Source organism: Entelurus aequoreus, linkage group LG17 (assembly GCF_033978785.1).
Source record: "Entelurus aequoreus isolate RoL-2023_Sb linkage group LG17, RoL_Eaeq_v1.1, whole genome shotgun sequence".
NCBI classification, from domain to species: domain Eukaryota; kingdom Metazoa; phylum Chordata; class Actinopteri; order Syngnathiformes; family Syngnathidae; genus Entelurus; species Entelurus aequoreus.
This window is the reverse complement of record NC_084747.1, coordinates 32,754,106-32,778,951: the sequence shown is the minus strand read 5'-3', so window position 1 is coordinate 32,778,951 and position 24,846 is coordinate 32,754,106. Positions and strand designations below refer to the sequence as shown.

Genomic DNA, 24,846 nt, shown 5'->3' with positions numbered 1-24,846 from the left:
GAAAACCATTTGGTCTCACCTGTTCAAAAAGCCCATCTGCGCAATCGGATCGCGTATGTCCCTTCGCGACTTCCGTAGCTGCTACCATTCGAGGCTAGCGAGTAGCCGCGGCGAATTGAATTACCGTGCTGTTAGCTTTCTCCTACAAACAAACATAAAATGGACAAACTACTCAAAAAGCACCTAAATAGTCTGCTTTAAAACCACCACTACCTCCGTGCAAAGTAAGCTTTATTTGAATTATAGTGTGTAGTTGCTCATTTTATTTATTATATGTTGTCATGTAGCTATTTGAATTTACTTATGATTGAATGTCAACGTAGGTTTAGTTAATTCAAGATAACTTCATCGTGGATGTAATACCACCATGTTAGGGGTCAAGTTCTATAGCTCAAGCACCTTTTTTCTTCTGTTCAACTGCTTCATATATGTGTTTGTCCCTGTTTGAATGAGCCATGTCTCCTTGACCTATAAACTGTCGTCATGGCTCTGTTTGAATAGAGTGGAATCCATCAACTTGTTTCTTTTTCCAGATTGAAGAACATGGTTGTGAATCTCTGCCTGCCACACTTCAACACGGAAATAAGCTCCAACAAGGTAAACCTCCATTTTTTTTGGTGTATTAGTTTGAGTTTGAGTTTCTTTGGAACATGCATGCTACAACATGATGCATCACACTTTCCCGTTTGTCTATTCAACATGTTCGAAAAGGAGTAGGAAGAAGCAGAGTTTATTTAATCCTACACTTTTTACTTTACATAGCAGTTGCTAAAACTTTTGTTCACTTCCTGTTCTCAATTTATTCACAATACACTCCATAAGTAATAACAATAAAAATAAATAACTAATAGTTGGTGAAGTAAGTTATATTTCATATGGTGAGATGTTGGAGTTTGCATGTCCTCCCCGTGACTGCGTGGGTTCCCACCGGGTACTCCGGCTTCCTCCCACTTCCAAAGACATGCACCTGGGAATAGGTTGATTGGCAACACTAAAATTGGCCCTAGTGTGTGAATGTGAGTGTGAATGTTGTGTGTTGGCCCTGCGATGCGGTGGCGACTTGTCCAGGGTGTACCCCGACTTCCGCCCGATTGTAACTGAGATAGGCTCCAGCGCCCCCCGCGACCCTGAAGGGAATAAGCGGTAGAAAATGGATGGATGGATGGAGATGAGTAAGATTATCTTGAAAATTAATGGATTGATGAGATAAATTCTGAATGTTTATCATGGTTCTTCTTCTTTGTACTTTGTAAACACTTTAAGTTTGAAGAGTTTCTTGAAGTGGATCATATTAGTACATTGTTAACCATATATTTCGGATTATAAAGCGCTCCGGAGTATAAATCGCACCGGCCGAAAATGCATGATAAAGAAAGAAAAAGACATATATAAGTCGCACTAGAGTATAAGTTGCTTTTTTTGGGGACATTTTTCGCCAGTCCCTTACAAGTTTCTCGCTTACTCCAAACTTTCTTTCTGCTGCTCGATTGCCGTTTTCTGCTTCATATTTCACTACTTCCAGCTTGTAACCTGCAGTATATGATTTCCTTTTCGGTGCCATTTCTGTTCAGCCCTTCTCAGTTTTTATAAGTTACCGGCAATGTTGAAATGATCAATTTTCATAGGTACGGAAGTAGTAGCAGGTAGCATCTTTTTTTTCACAATGCACTTCTGCCATGACCCGCCCCCGCCAAATATTTATTGTTTGACGTGTGTGTGTGTGACGATTGCTAATATACGCCTAGTCTCTTACGTGAATGAGATAAATAATATTATTTGATATTTTACGGTAATGTGTTAATAATTTCACACATAAGTCGCTCTAGAGTATAAATCACACCCCCGGCCAAACTATGAAAAAAACTGTGATTTATAATCCGAAAAATACGGTAATTTATTTGCTTAATCCATTCCATAATTTAATTCCACATACTGATATACTGAAGGACTTAAGTGTTGTACGTACGTACACATGTTTTGAATTACATTTTTCTCTAAGATTATATTTCTCCTCTTTTGTTGAGGAGAATTGTTGTATATTCTTGGGTAGCAGATTATAGTTTGCTTTGTGCATAATTTTAGCTGTTTGCAAATTCACTATGTCGTGGAATTTCAGTATTTTTGATTAAATAAATAAAGGGTTTGTATGTTCTCTATATCCAAAATATGTATTATTCTAACTAGGGATGTCCGATAATGGCTTTTTGCCAATATCCAATATTCCGATATTGTCCAACTCTTTAATTACCGATATCAACCGATACCGATATCAACCGATATATACAGTCGTGGAATTAACACATTATTATGCCTAATTTGGACAACTAGGTATGGTGAAGATAAGGTACTTTTTAAAAAAAATTATAAAATAAGATAAATAAATTTAAAAACCCCGCGACCCCAAAAAGGGGTCGCGGGGGGTGCTGGAGCCTATCTCAGCTGCATTCGGGCGGAAGGCGGGGTACACCCTGGACAAGTCGCCACCTCATCGCAGGGCCAACACAGACAGACAGACAACATTCACACTCACATTCACACACTAGGGCCAATTTAGTGTTGCCAATCAACCTATCCCCAGGTGCATGTTTTTGGAGGTGGGAGGAAGCCGGAGTACCCGGAGGGAACCCACGCAGTCACGGGGAGAACATGCAAACTCCACACAGAAAGATCCCGAGCCCGGGATTGAACTCACGACCTTCGTATTGTGAGGCACATGCACTAACGCCTGTACCACCGTGCTGCCCAAACTTAGTTTTTTTATAGTAAAACTGAAATATGCAGTATTTAGTAATTAGAGCCCTAAAAGATCAATAATGCAGGACACCATTGATTTTAATTCTTTCATATTTTTGAGTAATCCCAGTGAAAAGATAAATAAAAAAATCACTAAATATATTTGGGATCCAAAAGGTGCCCCACTCATAAAGTGATACATTTTTATTAGGTTTTCTTTTACTTTCAACACTTAAGTTACGAGATCAACTTCAGATATATCTGTCGATTTTATGCTGGAACTATTATTTTGTTTGTTTTATGCGCTTTTGTCAAAGAAAACTTTGATGTTTTTATATGGCTACTACACAATATATGCAATATTTACCACATAAAACATTTTAAAGTGAAATATTTTAAGTAATTGGAGCCCTGAAAATAATTAATTATAACATGGATTTTTTGTCATTATTTTTTTTTTTGAGCAATGGCAAAAAAATAAAAATGAAGAAAGACAAAAGAAAAAAAACCAGCCTGCTTGGCAGCTTTTGTGTCAACATTGCAACTTTTTCTCGTTAGATTTCACCTCATTCCACTTTTTTTAATGTTCTCTTTTATTTTTACAATAGTATTTCCAGAATGTGTGGCGGGCCGGTTAACAGTTAGCTGCGGGCCGCAAATGGCCCCCGGGCCGCACTTTGGACACCCCTGCACTAGATAGAACCTGTATACCACTGTTTGAGAATCACTGCTATGGATTACACATGAATAGGTTTGTAAATATTAACTTACCCTTAGAAAGGAGTTTAATACAGCCTCATATAAAATCTAAGATGATACTGATAGTACTGTAATGATTAGTGATGTGCCATACCACTGATTTTTTTCTGATCCGATACCTAGTAAAGTTCCAGCTGGTGTCCGTGTTACCTATCCGATACTTTGTGCAAATATACCTAATGTATGTGGTAAAATTGAAAAAAAATATGCATTTCAGGTGTTGCTGCTCTTTGGTAAACGATATAAAATCACATTGCGAAACACATTTTGGCGTTATTCTGCATTGAATACATTATTTACTTTTATATTCAACACTGTATGTAGTGTCTCCAAATAATCTACAATGAAAGAATGCATACACCTGCTGTTTTACTGAAAAACTAATTTGATTTGCTGGTATTTTTTTAAAATAAAGATGTGCTGCTGTGCCTGCGCATACACTCTTAACCAGGCAGAAGAAAAAAAAGTAGTCCCCACCAATCGCTTTGCATTTAGACAAGATCTAAATGATTTAGTTACTTGACACTGTATTTTTGTTTAGGGCTGCATGATTTTGAGAAAAAATCCTAATTGCGATTTATCTCTCCAAAATTGTAATTGTGATATTTATATTATTCATATGTTATATATATAATATATTATATTATTTATTTTTATTATTGTCTATTGTGAGCGAACTGTGGTGCTGAATTTCCCCCAGGGATCAATAAAGTACTTTCTATTCTATTCTATTCTATTTGCGCTTTTTATATTTTATTCATGAAACGGCAAAAATAACAAGTGAAGGAAGACATGTTACTTCTCGACTGTCAATCAACATATTCTTGTCTCAAGGAGCCACAATATGCAATAATGTACTGTAAAAATATTTGGCTTTATGCAGACAGACTCAGTTCTTTTGTATACATCATGGTCTTAAACTGAAGAAGTAACCAATAAAAAAACTGCAGTAATTATAATGTAAGGTAATCTATATGATATGATAATGATAATAACCATTTAAAAGGATATCAACTTTTATATCTCATTACTTTAGAGGGACCGAGAGGGACAAGCAGTAGAAAATTCATGGATGGATGTTTACCATTGTACTGTAATTGGAAGATAAATAACTTTGCTTTTCTAAATAAATAAACAAACACAAAAATAAAATGGACTCTCATTTCTATAAGCAAAACGTATTGAACATCCTAAAGTACATTAGGACGACTCAACAAGAAGACCTAGATTCAGGAGTGCATCCACATACACTTATAGAGATTATTGAAACAGCATCAAAGATTGTTGAAATGTAACTTACTTCACAGAGTATTATTTATTTATTTATGTATTTTTATTGTGATTACTTATGGAATATATTGAGAACAGGAAGTGAACAAAAGTTTTAGCAACTGTTATGTAAAAGAAAAGGGGTAGGATTAAATAAACTCTGCTTCTTCCTACTCCTTTTCGAACATGTTGAAAAGAGAAACTGGAAATTGTGATGTATCATGTTGTATGCTTGCATGTTCGAGATAAACTCAAACTCAACTCAACAGAGCTACTGTATTGGTATCCGCCATTATCCAATTTCAGGGATCGACATCAGTTCGGAAGCTTAACAAATTTATATCGGTGCAAGATATAAAGTACTGTAATAAAAATTGTTGCTGAAATGTAAAGGATGAAATCATTTTTGTCAGATTCTTTACAGGGTGCCACTATTTAAGAAACAACAATACTAATAAAGCCTTTTCAAGACCAAATCCTTAAAACTCTAAATCACATATGTCAAATTCAAGGCCCAGTGAAAGCCTGCAATGTGACAATAAAGTACATACTCTTTCTTGCTAAATGTATTCGTTCCTGTAATTTTGACAGAACAAAAAACATTTATTGCATATAATTTAAACTTTAATATTATTTGACCATGCAACAAATGTTATTTTTTTCTGTATTACAATTTTTTTGTTAAAAGTTAAATATTTGCTTGTCACCTTAGCTTATGATAAATATATATCAAATGCATAGGCACGCGATTATACATTTATATTCATATACAGTAGATTTACTGTTACAAACGGCCCTCTGAAGGCAGCTATACTGCAATGTGACCCTCAATAAAGAAAGAGTTGACAACCCTGACCTAGATGTTTTTAGGGGCTCATTGTGAATAAATATGCATGCATGTGCAACAAATAGATCAGGGTCGCTTCTCTTTCCACATTGACTATGTTCTGTACTCTCAAGTAGAGTAACATAACATTGATGTTGTTTTCCTGCGTTATAAATATTCGTACAGTGCATCCATTTTAAGTTTGGAGATGGACAGGAAGAATCTTGATAGACTTTGAGTGAGAAAAAACACGACGGATGGAGAGGCGTGAAAATAAAGCTATGGAGGGTCAGGGCCGTGTGTGGGAGACTGAATCCCCGCTGACCTTGTTATGTTCTTTTATCTCTGTTTTGTCATTTAAACGCTGGTTTTGCTACATACTCTTGAATATATGAAGTATTCTCTTTCACATTTTCTGGTTTTGGATTTGTTTTTTGATCTCAACCTTGAAAGTTAGGACATTTGAGGGTTTTCAATCATTTTTGTTCACTCAAGTGTGCATGGCATTCAGCTAGTTTTTGTTGTAGGACAGACACATAATTTTGTACTGTACATGTTTTCTATAACTTTAGTGTGAAATAATGTACTCGTTTACTATTTGTGTCTAATTGCAGTTGTGTGCAGACGGTTATGATGTCACAAACCTCATATCAGCAAACCCTGCTGTCTGCAAGCGGGGCTTTAAGCTGGAGTACTTTCTACGTCCACCTGTACAGGTGAGTTTTTGCTTCTTACGCCCGAAGCAGCTGAGATAGGCTCCATGAGCACCCCCCGCGACCCCGAACAGGACAAGCGGTAGAAAATGGATGGATGGATGGAAGTTCCAATCAAGGTTTTGTGCTGCAGATTTCGATATCGATCATCCATTAGTGAGATCTGCAAATAACGATCACATGTATTAACTGTACATTTTTCAATGTGTTTATGGTGAGTGCTATTGGCATGTTAACAATATCAACACAGAATTTGAACTAGTTCCTTATTCTATTTTATTACATGCATTTTTTAGCAAAACAAAGTCAATAGTACACAATAAATAAACAAAAGCAAAAACTACTATCTGCTACTCATTTGCGTTTTGCCCTATTGAGAAAATAAAAATAATGATGTAATTCTTCCAGTATCGATCGTACACTAATACTACCCATACTATCGACACCACCAATTTGTGTATCAATCAGATCCTCCCTTTATGTGTGGTGTACTGACCGTGACAATGCTGACATACCAAAAGTGTGTGATATTATCCTCTCTGGTGTTCCTCTCAGATTGAAATATACCTATGTCAGTGGGGGTGTGGCTAAGGACGTGGGGAATGGGACATCATCATATCATTTGCGTAATAGGCGGTGATGCATTTATTTTCTTTAAAAAAGCTAAAGGAATGTTATACATATGTACAAATAAATCTGTTTTACTAGCTATTAGTATTAACATATATTTCGTTTCGTTTTGCTCTATTTTTGCAATTGTTGCTGCTTAGTGTACAATGTAACACAGACTGCACTATATTCTGCCCTCCCTGAATGTTGGAATTTTGAATTAGAGATGGAGTAAAATAAATGGAGGTGTTTTTTATTGATATTCTCCACAACAAAGTCACTGTAAAACTAAGGACTAAACCAAGGACACATGAAGTGCACATACATCTCGGAATCAGATAAAATTATTAATATCGTTTGGTATAATTTGGAAAAAAAAGCAATACAATTCTACAGGATGAAGTTTAGCTCTAATGCAGCTAGCTTAATGCTAACATACAGTGGACCAGCTCATTTACAAGCTAATGAAAACTAGCACAACTAACTTGTACATCATCCATTTTCTATACCGCTTGTCATCATTGATGAGACGGGACGGCGTGGCTTTGATGTTAAAGCGGCCGTGCCAGCAACTTGAGGGTTCCAGGTTCGATCCCAGCTTCTGCCATTTTAGTCACGTCTGTTGTGTACTTGGGCAAGACACTTAACCCTTGCTCCTGATTGGTCGTGGTTAGGGCCTTGCATGGCAGCTCCCGCCATCAGTATGTGAATGTGGAAATAGTTTCAAAGCGCTTTGAGTACCTTGAAGGTAGAAAAGCGCTATACAAGTATAACCCATTTACCATTTACCATTGGGGTTGCATGGGTAAGCTGGAGCCTATCCCAGCTGACTTTGGGCGAGAGGTGGGGAAATTGCCGGGCATATATAGGCAATCATTAGCACTCACATTCATACCGTTTTTTTTAATTTAAATTGTTTGTTTATTTTTATTTAGGAAATGTATTACTATAGCTCCTACATGAAAAAAAATCTTTCATTGTGCAATTTCTTGTGTTCGAGTCATTCCAGACGCACGAATGCGCTGGCGATGCGATCCACAGCCTTGTGCACAGAATTAAATGCCAGTGTGCATATGTTTCTGTTGTGTAGATTGCGATTCAGAAAAAGTGTTAAGGATTATAGATGTGTACCGCCACTTCAACACATTGCACACATGATAACATGAATGTGCAGAAAATGATCATCTCCGTGGTAAAAGTCCTGTATGCGTGCAAAATCTTCATTTAAATAAGGCGTTCTGCACCACTTTTCAATTGCACATGCAGTGTTAGTAGTTTAGTAGTAACACGCCCACTCGGAATAAACGCTGTTTAGCGCGTGGTATTTGGATCTTAGTGAATCAGGCCCAAACTTTTCACCAAAAACAGAACTTCAAAATTGAACACAACTGTTCTAGGTTTCGGTCTGCCTGAACTATTGTGAAAATGTACAGTAGATTTTGATCCATACTAACATGCAATGTAATTTCTAAGTGAACTTTTTATATTAATTTTACTTAACGAGCTGCATCACAGTCCTGTGATTGGCTGGCCACCAGTCTTGGGTGCACACTGCCTCTAGCCCAAAGTCAGCTGTGTCTGATTGTCTGTGTACTAAGGGTAAGTCTTGATCGTCCAGTTTGTAGAGTCATGAGACAGAACAAACTAAAACATGTCATAACACCCCATCTGTAGCTTATCCATTTATTCATGGATAGACATCCGTTGTTTGGATGTTTTGAGCTACGTGGTATGGAGGCTGGCTCCTGCTTCGTGTGACACAGATTGACGGTCCTGCAGTCAGGCTGCCTTGAAGGGTCAGTTACACGGTAGGGACTAGGGATGTAACGATATGAAAATTTCCTATCATGATTATCGTGACCAAAATTATCACGATTATTATCATTAGTGTGGCATTGTTGATTGTGCTCTGAAATTACTTATGCACACACTGAAATATTTTGACCAAGTTTTTTTTTTTTATATCTTTAATAGACACAAACCCACTTGTTTCCATGTTTAGTTTTTTATGCTCCACTGATTATTTTACTGTATTTTATGTTTTAATGGCAAATCTTTTATTGTTTTAAATATTGATTAGTAATATAGCATTTTAAGATGCATTTAAATGAAAAGTGTGTAACAAATACGTTTTATTATTATTATTTCTGGTGGGCATTGTGGTGCCCTGTTCTGTTCAGCGGTCTTTGAACGCATCGTAAAAACACCTCCGTTTTGGGGACTAAAACACAGAGGGATCACTCTGTTAAGAGAGCACAGCTTGTAGGTTTAATGTTACCAATTTAATGTCTTAGGTGCTCAAACTGCAAAGTGTTTGAATAAGTTTATATTGTGGAATATGTCGTTTCCTAATGGGGTTAGTGTTAGTAATGTATCTTGTTTGCATGTTAACATTTAAGCTAGCAAGCCAGCGCCAGTCAGTCCATTAATTTTTTTAAATTGCACATTATCAATAGGGATGATGTTTGATAAGAAATTATCGAGTTCGAGCCTATAATCGAATCCTCTTATCGAACCGATTCCTTATCGATACTCTTATCGAGTCCAGATAGGTTGTTGTATATGGAAAAAAACACACAATATTTGGTTTAACAAAAGCTCACTTTTATTATATAAGAAAAAAATAAAATCTAATAAATAAATAAATATTGACTGTTACCCCCCCCTAAAAAAATAAAATAAAATAAATAAATATTGACTGTTGTTACCCAAAGTATATTAAGTGGGATTTCTCAGAAAAACAAATATATACAGTATCACAAAAACAACCTGTCTCTGTGATCACTATAGGTGTATAAATATTAATATAGTGTTAAATAAAATCAGTCCCTTGGGCACAAAACTTAAAATAATACAGCTCTCCAAAAAGTGCACTTCTGCTGCTATTTGACATAACTGTTTGTTATGATGCTTTGACATTTTTGCACTTTATTTCTTTATTGAAAGAAAATTCTATGAAGAGAAAAGTTGTTTGCAAATGTGGTTACAATGCTAAAAAATGAAAATTTAAAGCTAAAAAAATAAATACACTTTATTGAGTTAACATTATTTCTTTATAGGGGGAAAGGTGTGATTTTATGAGCTAGGAATATAACAACTACACTACCCAGCATGCAATGGGAGTGACGAGCATGCGCGGTAGCCTCAAAGTGTTGTTGCATGTCGCCACCGGCAGCTAAGAATGAGTTTATGAGCACGCTGTGAAAGTAAACGTCAAGAACTCAGCCAACACGCCTCGTCTGCATTATTTATAATTAGACAGACAACACATATACAGTGTGATTTTGTTTTGTTTACAAGGAAAGAAGAACAAAAGTTAAAAGGGAGATGTCATATATGTATGTGCTGCGGTTGCTTTAAGAACTTTGCGACAGCTGCCGTAAAGGAGGTACGTTGCTAGCCTGGTTGCTATGTTTCCGGTTGGTCGTAAAAGTGTTCGTCATGTGTTTGTACCCTGCTCAAATCTCTCAGTAAAGTTATTCATTGGATTATACCTTTTGTTTTGAACTTTATTACACCTTTGAGCGCGGTCCATTGTTTTTCCTGCTTTCCCTATCTGTGCCTAATGACTGAGCTATGTGACGTAAATTCTTGTGATGTCTCAGGGGGCATTCTGGTCGGGACGGGATTCGTTCCGAGGGATTCGAATAAAGAACCAACTCTTTTTCTTTACTATGGTGGTCTCGATAACGGGTACCGGTTCTCAAAAGGGGATTCGGGTCCGAGGACTCGGTTCTTTTCTTATCGAACACCCGGGAAAACCGGTTTCGAGTATCATCCCTACTTATCAATCACAGTTTTTTCGATTATTTTAATTTACGATAATACTAATCGTCAGGAGTTTTACCACAGGTATTATTACTGTTTATCGTTACATCCTGAGGTAGGACATGTTTTTAATGGTTTGTTTTTCTGATTCGGTGGCTGTTGACTTATTTTTCTCTGCGCTCTCATTCGCACTCGTTTTCGCGATTCCAGTGGTTGGATGAGCAGATAACTCCAATTTATGCTTGCAATTAAAAGCATAACAAAAACCTGAGGGCAGCTTGTATCTTGAAATATCCGTTTGCATCTGGATATTTGCAATTTTGTACAATCGAAAGCTTTGGTTTTTAACAATCCATTTTTGTTGCACAGGTGACGTTAAAGTTTGGCTTCCAGGTGGAACTGTGCAGGGTGGACGTGGAACTGTGGCCTTGGGGCATGGACCTAGGGCAGACCAGTAAGAGACTGGAGATCAGCACCAATTCCGATCTGCTTCCTTCCCAGAATTTTGGCCAAGCCGAGGGACTGAACCAAGTCAATCACCGACTCAAGGTGGAAAAGAAGGGGAAAGAAGGAAAGCAGGACAATCCCGCTGGCAGGTTAAATGGCTATTTTCAAGCATGGTGTGAGGGGACTGAACAAAGAGGCGACATGTGCAAACAAAAGACCAAAACTCATTCTCAACCAGACACTCGGTTTAACAATCCTGGGCCTGATTTTAAACTGGTTGGCCGTTGTGAACTCAAGGAGGAAACCAGAGTTTGCTTCTCTCATTCAGCATTTCGCCCACGGCCTCCCTTCCTCTCCTCTCCTCCTCCTCAACCAGACAACTGTCGCACAGAAGATCTGTGGAGTCGAGGTCATCTTTCTTTGAGCTCTGTCACACAGCTTCGCGTAACTTTGCCTTTCGGCGGGGCTGCATCCGCTCTGGGCCTCAAGGCTTTGGTGGTGTGGGGGCAGCCAGCTCGTTGCTGCCCTCCAGAGGAAGTAGAGAAAATTCATCTCGTCCACAGGGCCAGTCGAAGACCGCTACCTCGACCTATCGCTTCTGCCAGTCACATTGAGCAGCCCCGGCAAGACACACCTTCAAGGTAAATGGTTTGGCCTTGTCTTACATTATTTCATTAGGATAGTCACTCAAAGCAGGGTGCTTTTTGTAGTTATTTTTTACAAAAATCAATTGATCTGTTGGATCATGAGTGCAATGAACTCATCAGCGGTATTAAGGCTGGCTGAGTAGTTTACTTCTCACCAATATCACAGCCAGTGTTGGTAATGCCGGTTTTTGTGTATAAAAAGCATTACTAACAGAGTTGGGGTTTTTTTCAGTAACGAGTAATGTAATTAATTACTGTTCCCGTCGCTGCAACGCTGTTGTCGTTACTGAGAATGTGAAGTGACTTGTTACTACAGTTTGGTTAAAGTAAGCGCATGGTTTCGGCCACACATCAGCTGCCTGAAAAGACATTTATATATGTATATGTATGTGTGTATATGTATATATGTATGTATGTATGTGTGTGTGTATATATATATATATATGTATGTATGTATGTATGTATATTATATATATGTATATGTATATATATATATTAATGTGTATGTGTATATATATTAATGTCTATGTATATTTTTGTTTGTATATATATATATATTTATGTGTATGTATGTATATATATTAATGTGTATGTGTATATATATTAATGTCTATGTATATTTTTGTTTGTATATATATATATATTTATGTGTATGTATGTATATATATCTATGTCTACAGTATATATATATATATATATATATATTAATGTGTATGTATATTTATATATGAGTTATATGTGTATGTATGTATATATCTATATTTATATATGTATGTCAGTGTTTCCCATAAACTGCCAAGATACCTGAGGCGGGGGGGCGTGGCTATGGGCGTGGTCACCATGACATCGAGTAATTTGCATAACTTACTACAATGATTTGATTTTCTCTAAAAAGGCTCAAAAATTGTATACTTACTAATTAATAATAACAGTTTTGTTTTAAACATCCATCCATCCATCCATTTTACAATATAATTACAACACTTTATGTACATATTTATATACAGATTTGAACAATAAGTTATTCACTGAAATATATTTATTAATTGTGGTTCTTACAAAAAATATATCTTATAAAATATAAAAGCTAAAATGTCTCAAAACTCTGCCACTTTAATTAGTGCATACTAAATAATTTAACTTTAGCCTACTACTACAACCATATTATTTACCAGCAACATAAAGTGAAACAGAGGCAGAGGTGTCCTGCCACAGTCAGTAACAAATAAACAGAAAACAGTAGTGGTGGTAGATAGACACAGAGCTTCATCAAACATCTGATCCACTGAACAAAGAGCTCCAAAAATCTTGAACTTTAGACTGCCATCAGTTTTACTCCCTACACTTAACCACGTGTTTCCTACTGCCTGCAGACTTTGCACATGTTGTGTTTCTAATATAAATACATTTAATAAAGTCAAATACAAATAAGGCAACAAGAGAAGTATCCTACACTTCTCTTTTGTAAAGTGAATCTGAACAGCCGATATGGGCATCTACATCAACTATATGATTTGCCTGAGAAGCTGGAGAGGACAAAAAAAAAATTGTCTTTTTTATTTATTTATTTATTTTTATTTTTTATTTTATTTGTGGCGGACGTAATTCTTTCGTGGCGAGCCGCCACAAATAAACGAATGTGTGGGAAACACTGTATGTATATATCTATATTTATATATGTATGTATATCTATATATTAGGGGTGTGGGAAAAAATCAATTGGAATTCAAATCGCGATTCTCACGTTGTGCGATTCAGAATCGATTCTCATTTTTAAAAAATCGATTTTTTAAATTTTTTTTATTTTTTTATTTTTTTATTAATCAATCCAACAAAACAATACACAGCAATACCATAACAATGCAATCCAATTCCAAAACCAAACCCGACCCAGCAACACTCAGAACTGCAATAAACAGAGCAATTGAGAGGAGACACAAACACGACACAGAACAAACCAAAAGTAGTGAAACAAAAATGAATATTATCAACAACAGTATCAATATTAGTTACAATTTCAACATAGCAGTGATTAAAAATCCCTCATTGACATCATCATTAGACATTTATAAAAAAATGAACAATAGCGTCACAGTGGCTTACACTTGCATCGCATCTCATAAGCTTGACAACACACTGTGTCCAATATTTTCACAAAGATAAAACAAGTCATATTTTTGGTTCATTTAATAGTTAAAACAAATTTAAATTATTGCAATCAGTTGATAAAACATTGTCCTTTACAATTATAAAAGCTGTTTACAAAAATCTACTACTCTGCTTGCATGTCAGCAGAGTGGGGTAGATCCTGCTGAAATCCTATGTTAATGAATAGAGAATCGTTTTGAATCGGGGAAAAATCGTTTTTGAATCGAGAATCGTGTTGCATTGAAAAAAAATCGCTTTTGAATCTAATCGTGACCCCAAGAATCGATATTGAATCGAATCATGGGACACCCAAAGATTCACAGCCCTACTATATATGTATATGTTGTGGAAACTGACCAACAACAAGACACTGAGAAGGCTTCAGTTCTCAAGAAAATGGGTTTATTTAACAAAGGCAGGGGGTAGGGAATACATTTATGGAACTTAAATCATCCTCTCAATCGGGGTACTTTTCACCATGCATTTCGTCACATTAGCATTGTCCAGCAGTTGCCTGACAACAGACAAAGCATCAATTAGTAAATACTGTCTATACATCGAGCATTATGTTTGACAGAAAGTGGAGTGTGCATGTTACCGCCCGACAGCGTCCTATGCAGAGGTAGAGCTAGCCCAGGTTCAAGCTGCTGCATTTACAGCTCAGGCTGATCAGAACCCAGTTGTCCTTCATTGGTGATTAGACACAGAAGTCATCATCTCGAGCTGATTGAGGAGGACTGCAGGTAGGTACCGCCCCTCAACCACTCTGCCTAGGGCCACATCTCTGCTGGGCTGAACCTGGGCACACCTTTTACCTCCGATAGGACGGCGGTCAGACGGCATTGCAAAGAAAAGATGTAAACAAAACACTTTTGGAAAAGCTACCAGGTAATTACTGCTGTTAGCTCAAATAGCAACAATTAAATACATAGAAAAGCAAGCTGTGCATCAAGTAGAGAGGTGTTATAACACCACAGTTGTCCAACTATAGCAGTGTTTCCCACACGTTCAGTTATTTGTGGCGGCCCACCACGAAAGAATTAAGGCCGCAACAAAACATTTATTTTTTTTTAATTTATTTATTTATTTTTGTCCTGTCCAGCTTCTCAGTCAAATCATATAGTTGATGTAGATGCCCATATCGGCTGTTCAGATTTACTTTACAAAAGAGAAGTGTAGGATCAAGATTTTTGGAGCTCTTTGTTCAGTGGATCAGATGTTTGATGAAGCTTTGTGTCTATCTACCACCACTACTGTTTTCTGTTTATTTGTTACTGACTGTGGCAGGACACCTCTGCCTCTGTTTCACTTTATGTTGCTGGTAAATAATATGGTTGTAGTAGTAGGCTAAAGTTAAATTATTTAGTATGCACTAATTAAAGGAGCAGAGCTTTAAGAGACATTTTAGCTTTTATATTTTTATAAGATATATTTTTTGTAAGAACCACAATTAATAAATATATTTCAGTGAATAACTTAATTGTTCAAATCTGTATATAAATATGTACATAAAGTGTTGTAATTATATTGTAAAATGGATGGATGGACGTTTAATGTTATTATTAATTAGTAAGTATACATTTTTTGAGCCTTTTTAGAGAAAATCATATCATTGTAGTAAATTATGCAAATTACTCGATGATGTCACAGTGACCACGCCCATAGCAACGCGCCCACCGCCACAGGTATCTTGGCAGTTTATGGGAAACACTGTATAGTATTAGAAGCTGTCAATGTATCAACTTACCAATGGAGATGTTTAATCGGTGGTCATGTCCACCACTGCCTGCAGTAGTAGCCGGTGTTTTTCACACAACTTTTTGGTGACAAGTAGTCATCATATTTGCAAAAAACATATTACCTGACACGTAGAAGTCATATAGGAAATGTTCGGTGCTGTATATTGGAGTTATTTTGGTAGTTTGAGGTGGCTGTGTGTCCCAGAGCCAAGCACAGAAATGGCCCCAGAAGGGTGCACCATGCAGGGTTGCCATGTATAGAGAGATGGCCCCTGGCTGGCAAAGACTATGGTGGTGAGTGTTTGTCCAGAGCACGATAAAAATGATTTTCCCTTTTCTTTTCAATGACAGCATTTCAGCCAATTTCTGCGACTTTCCGCATTTAGATTATGTTTTAGCGCAAATCTATGAGTTTGTTTACTTCCGCGTACCTAGAACTGGGGCGGTAAATTGTGTCTTATTTTATGCTTTGTAACGGCGCCTGAATTAATATTTTAGCCCGCAGTGTCATAATTACGACGGTCTGATGGAAAAAAGTACGGATGGCAGTATCATTAGTCCAAAATTGTAACGGTTCGCTTGGACAGACCCAATTAAGAACTGGTACCTAAAAATAACAGTACTCTGTATACATCCAAATTCAGGGGCGCATTGTTTAACTCTTTATGTGCTTCCTGCCATGTTGCTTAGGTAGCAACAATTAAATACAAAAAAAGCAAGAAAAGCAAGCTGTGCATCAAGTAGAGGTGTTATAACACCACAGTAACACAAGTGCAAGATACAATTGAGTGCCACCACGGGAACTAAACGGCAGCTTCAGTGTAAGAGCTCAAATACTTTGTTTATTTTACTTATGTATTTATTTATTTCAAATGGTTTGAGAAAAAAAATACATCCATCACGTCTTTAAGTGGTGTTCACTTGAAAACGTTTGAGAATGAATTACGATTACGATTCAGGCGCTATGATTAGATTACAAATCGATTATTGATGCGTCTTTAATTTATGTATATTGATGCAGTTTTACATTTCTTTTTGTTTCTTTAAATAAGCGTTTATCACTATCAACTTTTTAAAAAAGCAATTCATTTGGAATAAGAAACAGTTAAATTAACTACCACATTTATTGAATTCATGAACTTTGTGTGTGTGTGTGTGTATATATATATATATATATATATATATATATATATATATATATATATATATATATATATATTAGTTATAAATGACACTTTACGCTTCACAGTTTTTGACAAGTATCCGCTGCCTTTTTGTCTGCTTCCAGCACTCTCTCAACCCCAGAGGAGTTTCTTGACCCCATAACCCAGGAAATAATGACTTTGCCCATGCTCCTCCCGAGTGGCGTCTCAGTGGACAGCACAACCCTGGAGGAACACCAGAAGAGGGAGGCGACCTGGGGGCGAGCCGCTAGTGACCCATTCACTGGTGTCCTGTTCAGCGCCGCCTCCCAGCCCCTGCCCAATCCCCAGCTGAAACACCGCATCGACCATTTTGTCCTGCAGAACGGACACGCAAGGAGGGACGGAACGTCAGGAAGACGAGCGGAGGCCAAGAAGCCACAACCGTCGAGGCTGATAGGCCCTTGTCCCTATCAACACTCTACAACAACTACAGACAGACACACAGAGGACTTTGAATCTGCAAAGTCATCAGATTGTAGAAATGTGGATGAAAGGAAGAAACGACACCTGAGTGGATCAGAACCATCAGCAGCTGAGCAATCACCTCAAATTAAAGTACCAAGAAATGGTGAGAATCCAAATATCCATCCATCCATCTTCTTCCGCTTATCCTCGGTTGGGTCGCGGGGGCAGCAGCCTAAGCAGGGAAGGCCAGACTTCCCTCTCCCCAGCCACTTCGTCCAGCTCTTCCTGGGGGATCCCGAGGCGTTCCCAGGCCAGCCGGGAGACATAGTCTTCCCAACGTGTCCTGGGTCTTCCCCGTGGCCTCCTACCGGTCGGACGTGCCCTAAACACCTCCCTAAGGAGGTATACGGGTGGCATCCTGACCAGATGCCCGAACCACCTCATCTGGCTCCTCTCGATGTGGAGGAGCAGCGGCTTTACTTTGAGCTCCCCCCGGATGGCAGAGCTTCTCACCCTATCTCTAAGGGAGAGCCCCGCCACCCGGCGGAGGAAACTCATTTCGGCCGCTTGTACCCATGATCTTGTTCTTTCGGTCATAACCCAAAGCTCATGACCATAGGTGAGGATGGGAACGTAGATCGACCATAGGTGAGGATGGGAACGTAGATCGACCGGTAAATTGAGAGCTTTGCCTTCCGGCTCAGCTCCTTCTTCACCACAACGGATCGATACAGCGTCCGCATTACTGAAGACGCTGCACCGGTCCGCCTGTCGATCTCACGAGCCACTCTTCCCTCACTCGTGAACAAGACTCCGAGGTACTTGAACTCCTCCACTTGGGGCAGGGTCTCCTCCGCAACCCGGAGATGGCCCTCCGCCCTTTTCCGGGCGAGAACCATAGACTCCGACTTGGAGGTGCTGATTCTCATCCCAGTCGCTTCACACTCAGCCGAGAGTCCAAATACTGTAATCTTATTTATTCAAACTGATTAAATTCCACTTTATTGACACAATTCTTAGCAAAAATTGACAATGCATAACCGTCTAGCGTTTATAGCTTGTATTCCCTGTGATGTCTCTTCCACAGGGCAGGAAAGCAGCAGTAGCTCACATGAACGACGTCTGTCAGCCAGCCTAGATGATGCCCTTTCCTCCGTCTTAAAGGGACGACCCTCTTTTACCTCAAACTTGTCCTTGCGGGAGCAGGCCCTTCCTTTCCCTGCCGTTCTAACAGTACCAGGTTACCAAAACTTCAAACTTCACTCTATTAAACTTATGTCTTCACTTGTGTCTAACTTTACACCAATAATTGTCATCCTAGGGAATGATGGCCGGTGCTCGTCTTGTTCCTCAGTGCTCTCCATTTACTCCAAACCCCTACCGCCCGTTTACCGCCTGCTCTGCGGTCATTTGCTGTGCCGCACTTGCCTGCAGAGAGACTCGCCATCTTTGAGCTCTGTCGCCACATTGCCACCTTTCATCCAGTGTCCTAACTGCCAAAGCCCTACGTCTCGCAGTGACATCATACGTGTGCATCACTAGCCTGCCCGGAGACAGTGTCAAAGAAACAAGCTGTTCTCAAGGTAAAGGTCCCCAAACAGTCCTTATTAGTATGTACAGTATGCCTTAATGTCATCACAAGTTGCACAAAAAAGTATTGCATAAAATGAGTTTGGAGAAAGAAAAGAAAAAACGTTCTCCTGCTTCCTGCCTTTTCATTGAGGGACTTGCAGCCTTGGTTCAAATGGTTTGTGGACACACAAAGAGAGACTTGAGGACACTGCATGCAGCATAGAATAAAGGAAGAAATTGAGGAGACCAAGGCTTCGTGATCCTTGTGAAGAGTATCATATGACCTTCTAGCAACATTTTACACCCACCATGTAACGTCATAGCCTCTCTACGATTAATGCAAAAATAGAACACAACGTTAAAGAACATCAGCGTGTGTATTGCCTATGTGTCAGTATCTTGAAACGAAACAAAAACGTTGACAATTTATTTTGTATTATGTTGGTTTCCATGACAACATCAAGTGTAAATCAAGGTCATGATCCTGTATCCGCTCAGTAAGGACTGCATGCAAAATAACCACAGACAACTCTAAAATGGTTAATGCTTACTCTTTTGAGCAATAATTGATTACAATTTAAGGATATTTTAGAATTATTCATCTGAAGCTCATTGCAGGGTTTTTAAAGCAATATGTTTTAAATCATTAAAAAAATGCAAATACCACCGATTTTGCGCAATTGTGGAGTATGAGGTAAGTTGGACATGTCAATTAAATTTTACATCATCTTTGACTAATAAATGTATTCATGCAATTACCATCACAATAAATGTAATTATTGTGACCATTTTCTTTCTGTCAGTTGAGCATGACTCAATAGTTTACAACAGGGGTGTCAAACCTGTTCTTATTGAGGGACACATTGCAATTATGGCTGCTTGCAACCGTGAATATATATGTGTAACTACCTCATGATATTACACAATTGTCTTTGCATTTGATTTTTGTTTTTTCTTTATTTACAAATTGATGGATAACTTTCTTTGAAATCAAATGTCAGGGTGACGAGCACAAATTAAAGTTTTTATTGTAACAAAAGAAATCGGGAATACATGTTAACGTTTGTTGCATGAAAAGATAATATTAAGAGATAAAGTAGGGCTGTCAAAAATAAGTTAACTCATGTGAATAATCACATTAATAATGTATAAACGCTGATTAATCATACAATTTATTTTGACCGTACATACTCCATTACTTTAACCGCGGATGGTTGCCTGAAAGGTGGCCCGGGTTGTTATACAGTCAGTGATCAGATCATGTGGTAGGCCAGATGTACCCACCGGGCCTTGAGTTTGATGCCTGTAGTTTACAATATAGGAATTTGTTTTTAAAAAAAAAAAATTTTTGCGACAGCGAACTTGGGGTTCATAAAAGCTGAAAGCTATCGATAACATGAATAAATATTTCATTATGTGCAGTGAATCAGAAGAGTTTAACTTTTTAAATTGAACTACTGAAATAAATGTCCTTTTTTAATATATTGTAATTATGGAGATGCACCCGTATTTTATGTTTGTAATTAGGCATGTCCAAAAACATCGGACTGCCGATATTATCGGCCGATAAATGCTTTAAAATGTAATATCGGAAATTACCGGTATCGGTTTCAAAAAGTAAAATTTATGACCTATTGAAACGCCGCTGTGTACACGGACGTAGGGAAAAGTACAGAGCGCCAATAAACCTTAAAGGCACTGCCTTTGTGTGCCGGCCTAGTCACATAATATATACGCCTTTTGACACACACACAAGTGAATGCAATGCATACTTTGTCAACAGCCATACAGGTCACAGTGAGGGTGACCGTATAAACAACTTTACCACTGTTACAAATATGCGCCACACTGTGAACCCACACCAAACAAGAATGACAAACACATTTCAGGAGAACATCCGCACCGTAACACAACTTAAACACAACAGAACAAATACCCAGAACCCCTTGCAGCACTAACTCTTCCGGGACACTACAATATACACCCCCCGCTACCCCTTACCCCGCCCACCTCAACCTCCTAATGCTCTCTCAGAGAGAGCATGTCCCAAATTCCAAGCTGCTGTTTTGAGGCATGTTAAAAAAAATAATGCACTTTGTGACTTCAATAATAAATATGGCAGTGCCATGTCATGTTGGCATTTTTTTCAATAACTTGAGTTGATTTATTTTGGAAAACCTTGTTACATTGTTTAATGCATCAAGCGGGGCATCACAACAAAATTAGGCATAATGTGTTAATTCCACGACTGTATATATCGGTATCGGTAATTAAGAGTTGGACAATATCGGAATATCGGATATCGGCAAAAAAACATTATCGGACATCTCTATTTGTAATATTTTTATTTTTATTTTTTTTTACCTCTACTTGTGTAGAGGTAATGTTGGGAGGTTTTTTTAATGTATTTAATGCAGAATATATTCTGTTATAATAAATGACATATGTCGCTTGAATGCAGCCAGTCTGATTAAAGATCAGCTTGGCAAGTTATTGTTGAATTGTTAAACACCAAGAAAACACCTAATTGGTGAGACAGAATGCTGAACACAGTAATAACCTGAGTTTGATTAAAAATGCCCATTTTTTGTTTTGTTTGTTTCATTAGTATTTATAAAAAACAAAACACCAGGGGGTAAAGGTTCAGATATGATAAGTGGTTTGACTGCATGATCATGATGGAGTGTTAATTAGTTATGATGGGCATATTTTTGTTTTTTTGTTTTTATTGGTTGTCCTTTTGCCACCAGCTAGATTGTTTCTGCATGTGGAATACAGACAAAAAGATTTGTGTGCGGATAAGTGATGCGCCAACACACCCGCCTCGACCTCTCGCTATGACGTCACAAACAAGTGTCAATCATGTGCTTATAAAAAAGAATGCGGAGTGGTAACTCCTTGTCAAAACATCCATCCGCCAGGTGGAGCGAACATCTTCCAACACATCAGCGACCAGCATCACGAACACCACCGGCAAGCAGCGATGTCTCACTCCGTGCTCCTCCTCTGCGTCCTGGGACTGCTCGCCCTCAACGTCGCCTTCTCCTCCGCCTGCTACATCCAGAACTGTCCTAGGGGGGGCAAGAGAGCCTTGGCCGAGACTGGACTCAGACAGGTGGGCAAATATGTTAACATTTTTATCCATAAATTCTCATTTAAAATATAATCCAACCACATTATTTGTATTTGTTATGTTTTATTATCAAGACTATAGGTAATGGTATAATGCCATTACATTATTTGTTTTTTTTAATCATTCATTCTAATGCAATGCTACTATAAAATCCTATTTTAGTATTTATTATGACGATTTTTATTATTTTCATTTTTAAAATGATTGTTATAACAGTTAATTATGTTGCCATTGTATTATTTGTAACCATTTTTAAATTATCATGATAGTTTACTACAGTGCTGCTCCATTGTAAAGTTTTATTGTGTATGCACTACTTCATGACATTATGATTTCATCAAAAATAATAAATTAAGAATATGAATTAAAAGTATAAAATGATGATTTATACATATATTTTATATATGTTGTTTTAAAATGTCAATTGTACGGTTTGTAAATAGTTTATGATAAATTTGTTTAGATACTGTCAGTAGACACAGTTTAAATATCAATCAAATAAATGTGTGGAATAATTAATACAACTAATGTGCATTAGTTGATTAAATAGTGAAACCCAATATGGACCCTATGACTATGTGTATTTATCATATGCACTATTTGATTATTGGGGAAAAAAACTTTTAGATTCAAAACAAATCGATAGGTAACCTTATTATTAATGTTGATGATATAAAGCATTTGGATCATTATTCCAATATACTAATAATAAAATGTTAAAATATATCTTAAATAACATACATACACACACATATATATTTTATATCTTATATACTGTATGTACTGACGCATGCATTGATCTGATCACTGACTGTATAGCAGTTAAGGTCAAAAGAGCTTGTACGGTCAAAATAAATTGCATGATTAATCCAAGTGTGTTCATGATTAACGCGATAATTTTTTGTAAATAATCACATGAGTTAACTTGTTAATTTTGATAGCCCTTATATATATATATATATATATATATATATATATATATATATATATATATATATATATATATATATATATATATATATATATATATATATATATATATATATACAAAAGCACTATACATATATGTATAAATACACATGATATACCCTTATATATATATACAGTATGTGTGTATATATATATATATATATATATATGTATATATATATTTAGCACTAAAGCACTATACATACAGTATATATATATATATATGTATGTACAAAAGCACTATACATACAGTGTATGTATATATATATATATATATATATATATATATATATATATATATATATATATATATATATGCATACAAAAGCACTATACATACAGTGTATATATTTATTTATATATATATATATATATATATATATATATATATATATATATATATATATATATATATATATATATATATATATATATACACCTATATACATATACAAACGCACTATACATATGGGATGTGTACACAGTTTCTGATAACAATGTTAAAATTATGTTTTTGTTCAATTTTATATATATATATATATATATATATATATATATATATATATATATATATATATATATATATATATATATATATATATATATATATGAAATATATGGAAAATGTAATCTTACATTTTAAATTAAAATTTGTATGAAATACCAAAGCACTATACATAAAGATGGGATATGTAATCAGTCTTTAAATAGAAATACTGACCATCTAACTATTTAAACATTTAAAAAACACATTGCACAATCATTCATGTGTGTGTAACAAAATGCAGTACACTAAATTACATTTGCAACAACCTAACCGCCGAATATATTATTTAATTATGATTATTTACTGTGTATGGTTCTAAGATAATTTGGCAGAAAATAGTAAAAAATAAAAAAATATTTACGATACAAAAAAATTGTAGCCCTAACTTGTGAAAAAAGAAGCAATACAATCAGGATCAGATAGATAGTATATAATGTGTCTCCATTGTTCTTTCCAGTGTATGTCATGTGGTCCTGGTGAGAGGGGCCGCTGCTTCGGCCCCAATATCTGCTGTGTGGAGGGCTTTGGTTGCCTACTGGGCTCCCCAGAAACATCTCATTGTTTGGAGGAGAAGTACCTGCTCACCCCCTGTCAGACCGGGGGGCGAGCCTGTGGATCCGAAGGTGGTCACTGCGCCGCTTCGGGCCTCTGCTGCACCTCTGGTAACCTTTTAGTCAAATAAATACCATGTATGCCGTCAATGGAGAGTAAAGTTTTCACTGTGTCTTATTTGTTTTGCAGAGAGCTGTGCAGTAGACTCCTCCTGCCTGGGAGAGGCTGAGGCTCAAGATCAGGCCCAAACCTCTGCAGGGAGCTCACCTGCAGAGCTGCTGCTGCGCCTGCTGCATGTGGCCAGCAGGGGGCAGACTGAATACTAACGCTGCATTCCTCAGTACAAGCGCGCTATTCCACTATATGCCTTTTGCCCTCACATACATCACTCATAATAATGTATATCCCTTAATAGTGGCTTCTCCTTTAATATACTAATACTTCAAATAAAAACCTGCCGCTCTCTGCAGTTTACAAGACAAACACCACCAGCCACTATTTGTGGAATATATTATTTTTTTATGTATTTCATTTAGCATTCACATTGATAGAGAACCATGGAGAATCATTTTATTCCAACACGCCTCAGGGTTGAGGTAACTGTAAATAAATAAGTTCAACTCCATGTGATGATGAAGTAGTCCAAATGTGACTGTATGGTGACATTGAATAAAACAATACAGACTATATCGCGGTCATGAAAAAGTGTATATGTCCCATTATTTAAACAATTTAGAAGGATAAAGGGAATGATTGTAATTACTGTGAATTTTTCGCATTATTAGTTGACGCCAAAAACATGTCC

The 24,846-nt window shown here is 37.0% G+C and overlaps 2 protein-coding genes across 2 annotated transcripts; both read left to right on the top strand.

Annotated features, from left to right (window-relative positions):
• ubox5 (U-box domain containing 5) lies at positions 1-19,617 on the top strand. The gene is made up of 7 exons (XM_062025488.1): positions 1-224; positions 534-597; positions 6,202-6,303; positions 11,047-11,765; positions 16,947-17,431; positions 18,356-18,508; positions 18,590-19,617. Exons 2-7 carry the CDS (start codon positions 544-546, stop codon positions 18,808-18,810), a joined length of 1,734 nt encoding a protein of 577 aa, XP_061881472.1. The 5' UTR covers positions 1-224; positions 534-543; the 3' UTR covers positions 18,811-19,617.
• avp (arginine vasopressin) lies at positions 18,704-24,833 on the top strand. The gene is made up of 4 exons (XM_062025489.1): positions 18,704-18,851; positions 21,762-21,955; positions 23,947-24,151; positions 24,231-24,833. Exons 2-4 carry the CDS (start codon positions 21,824-21,826, stop codon positions 24,365-24,367), a joined length of 474 nt encoding a protein of 157 aa, XP_061881473.1. The 5' UTR covers positions 18,704-18,851; positions 21,762-21,823; the 3' UTR covers positions 24,368-24,833.
• The last annotated feature ends 13 nt before the right edge of the window (positions 24,834-24,846 follow it).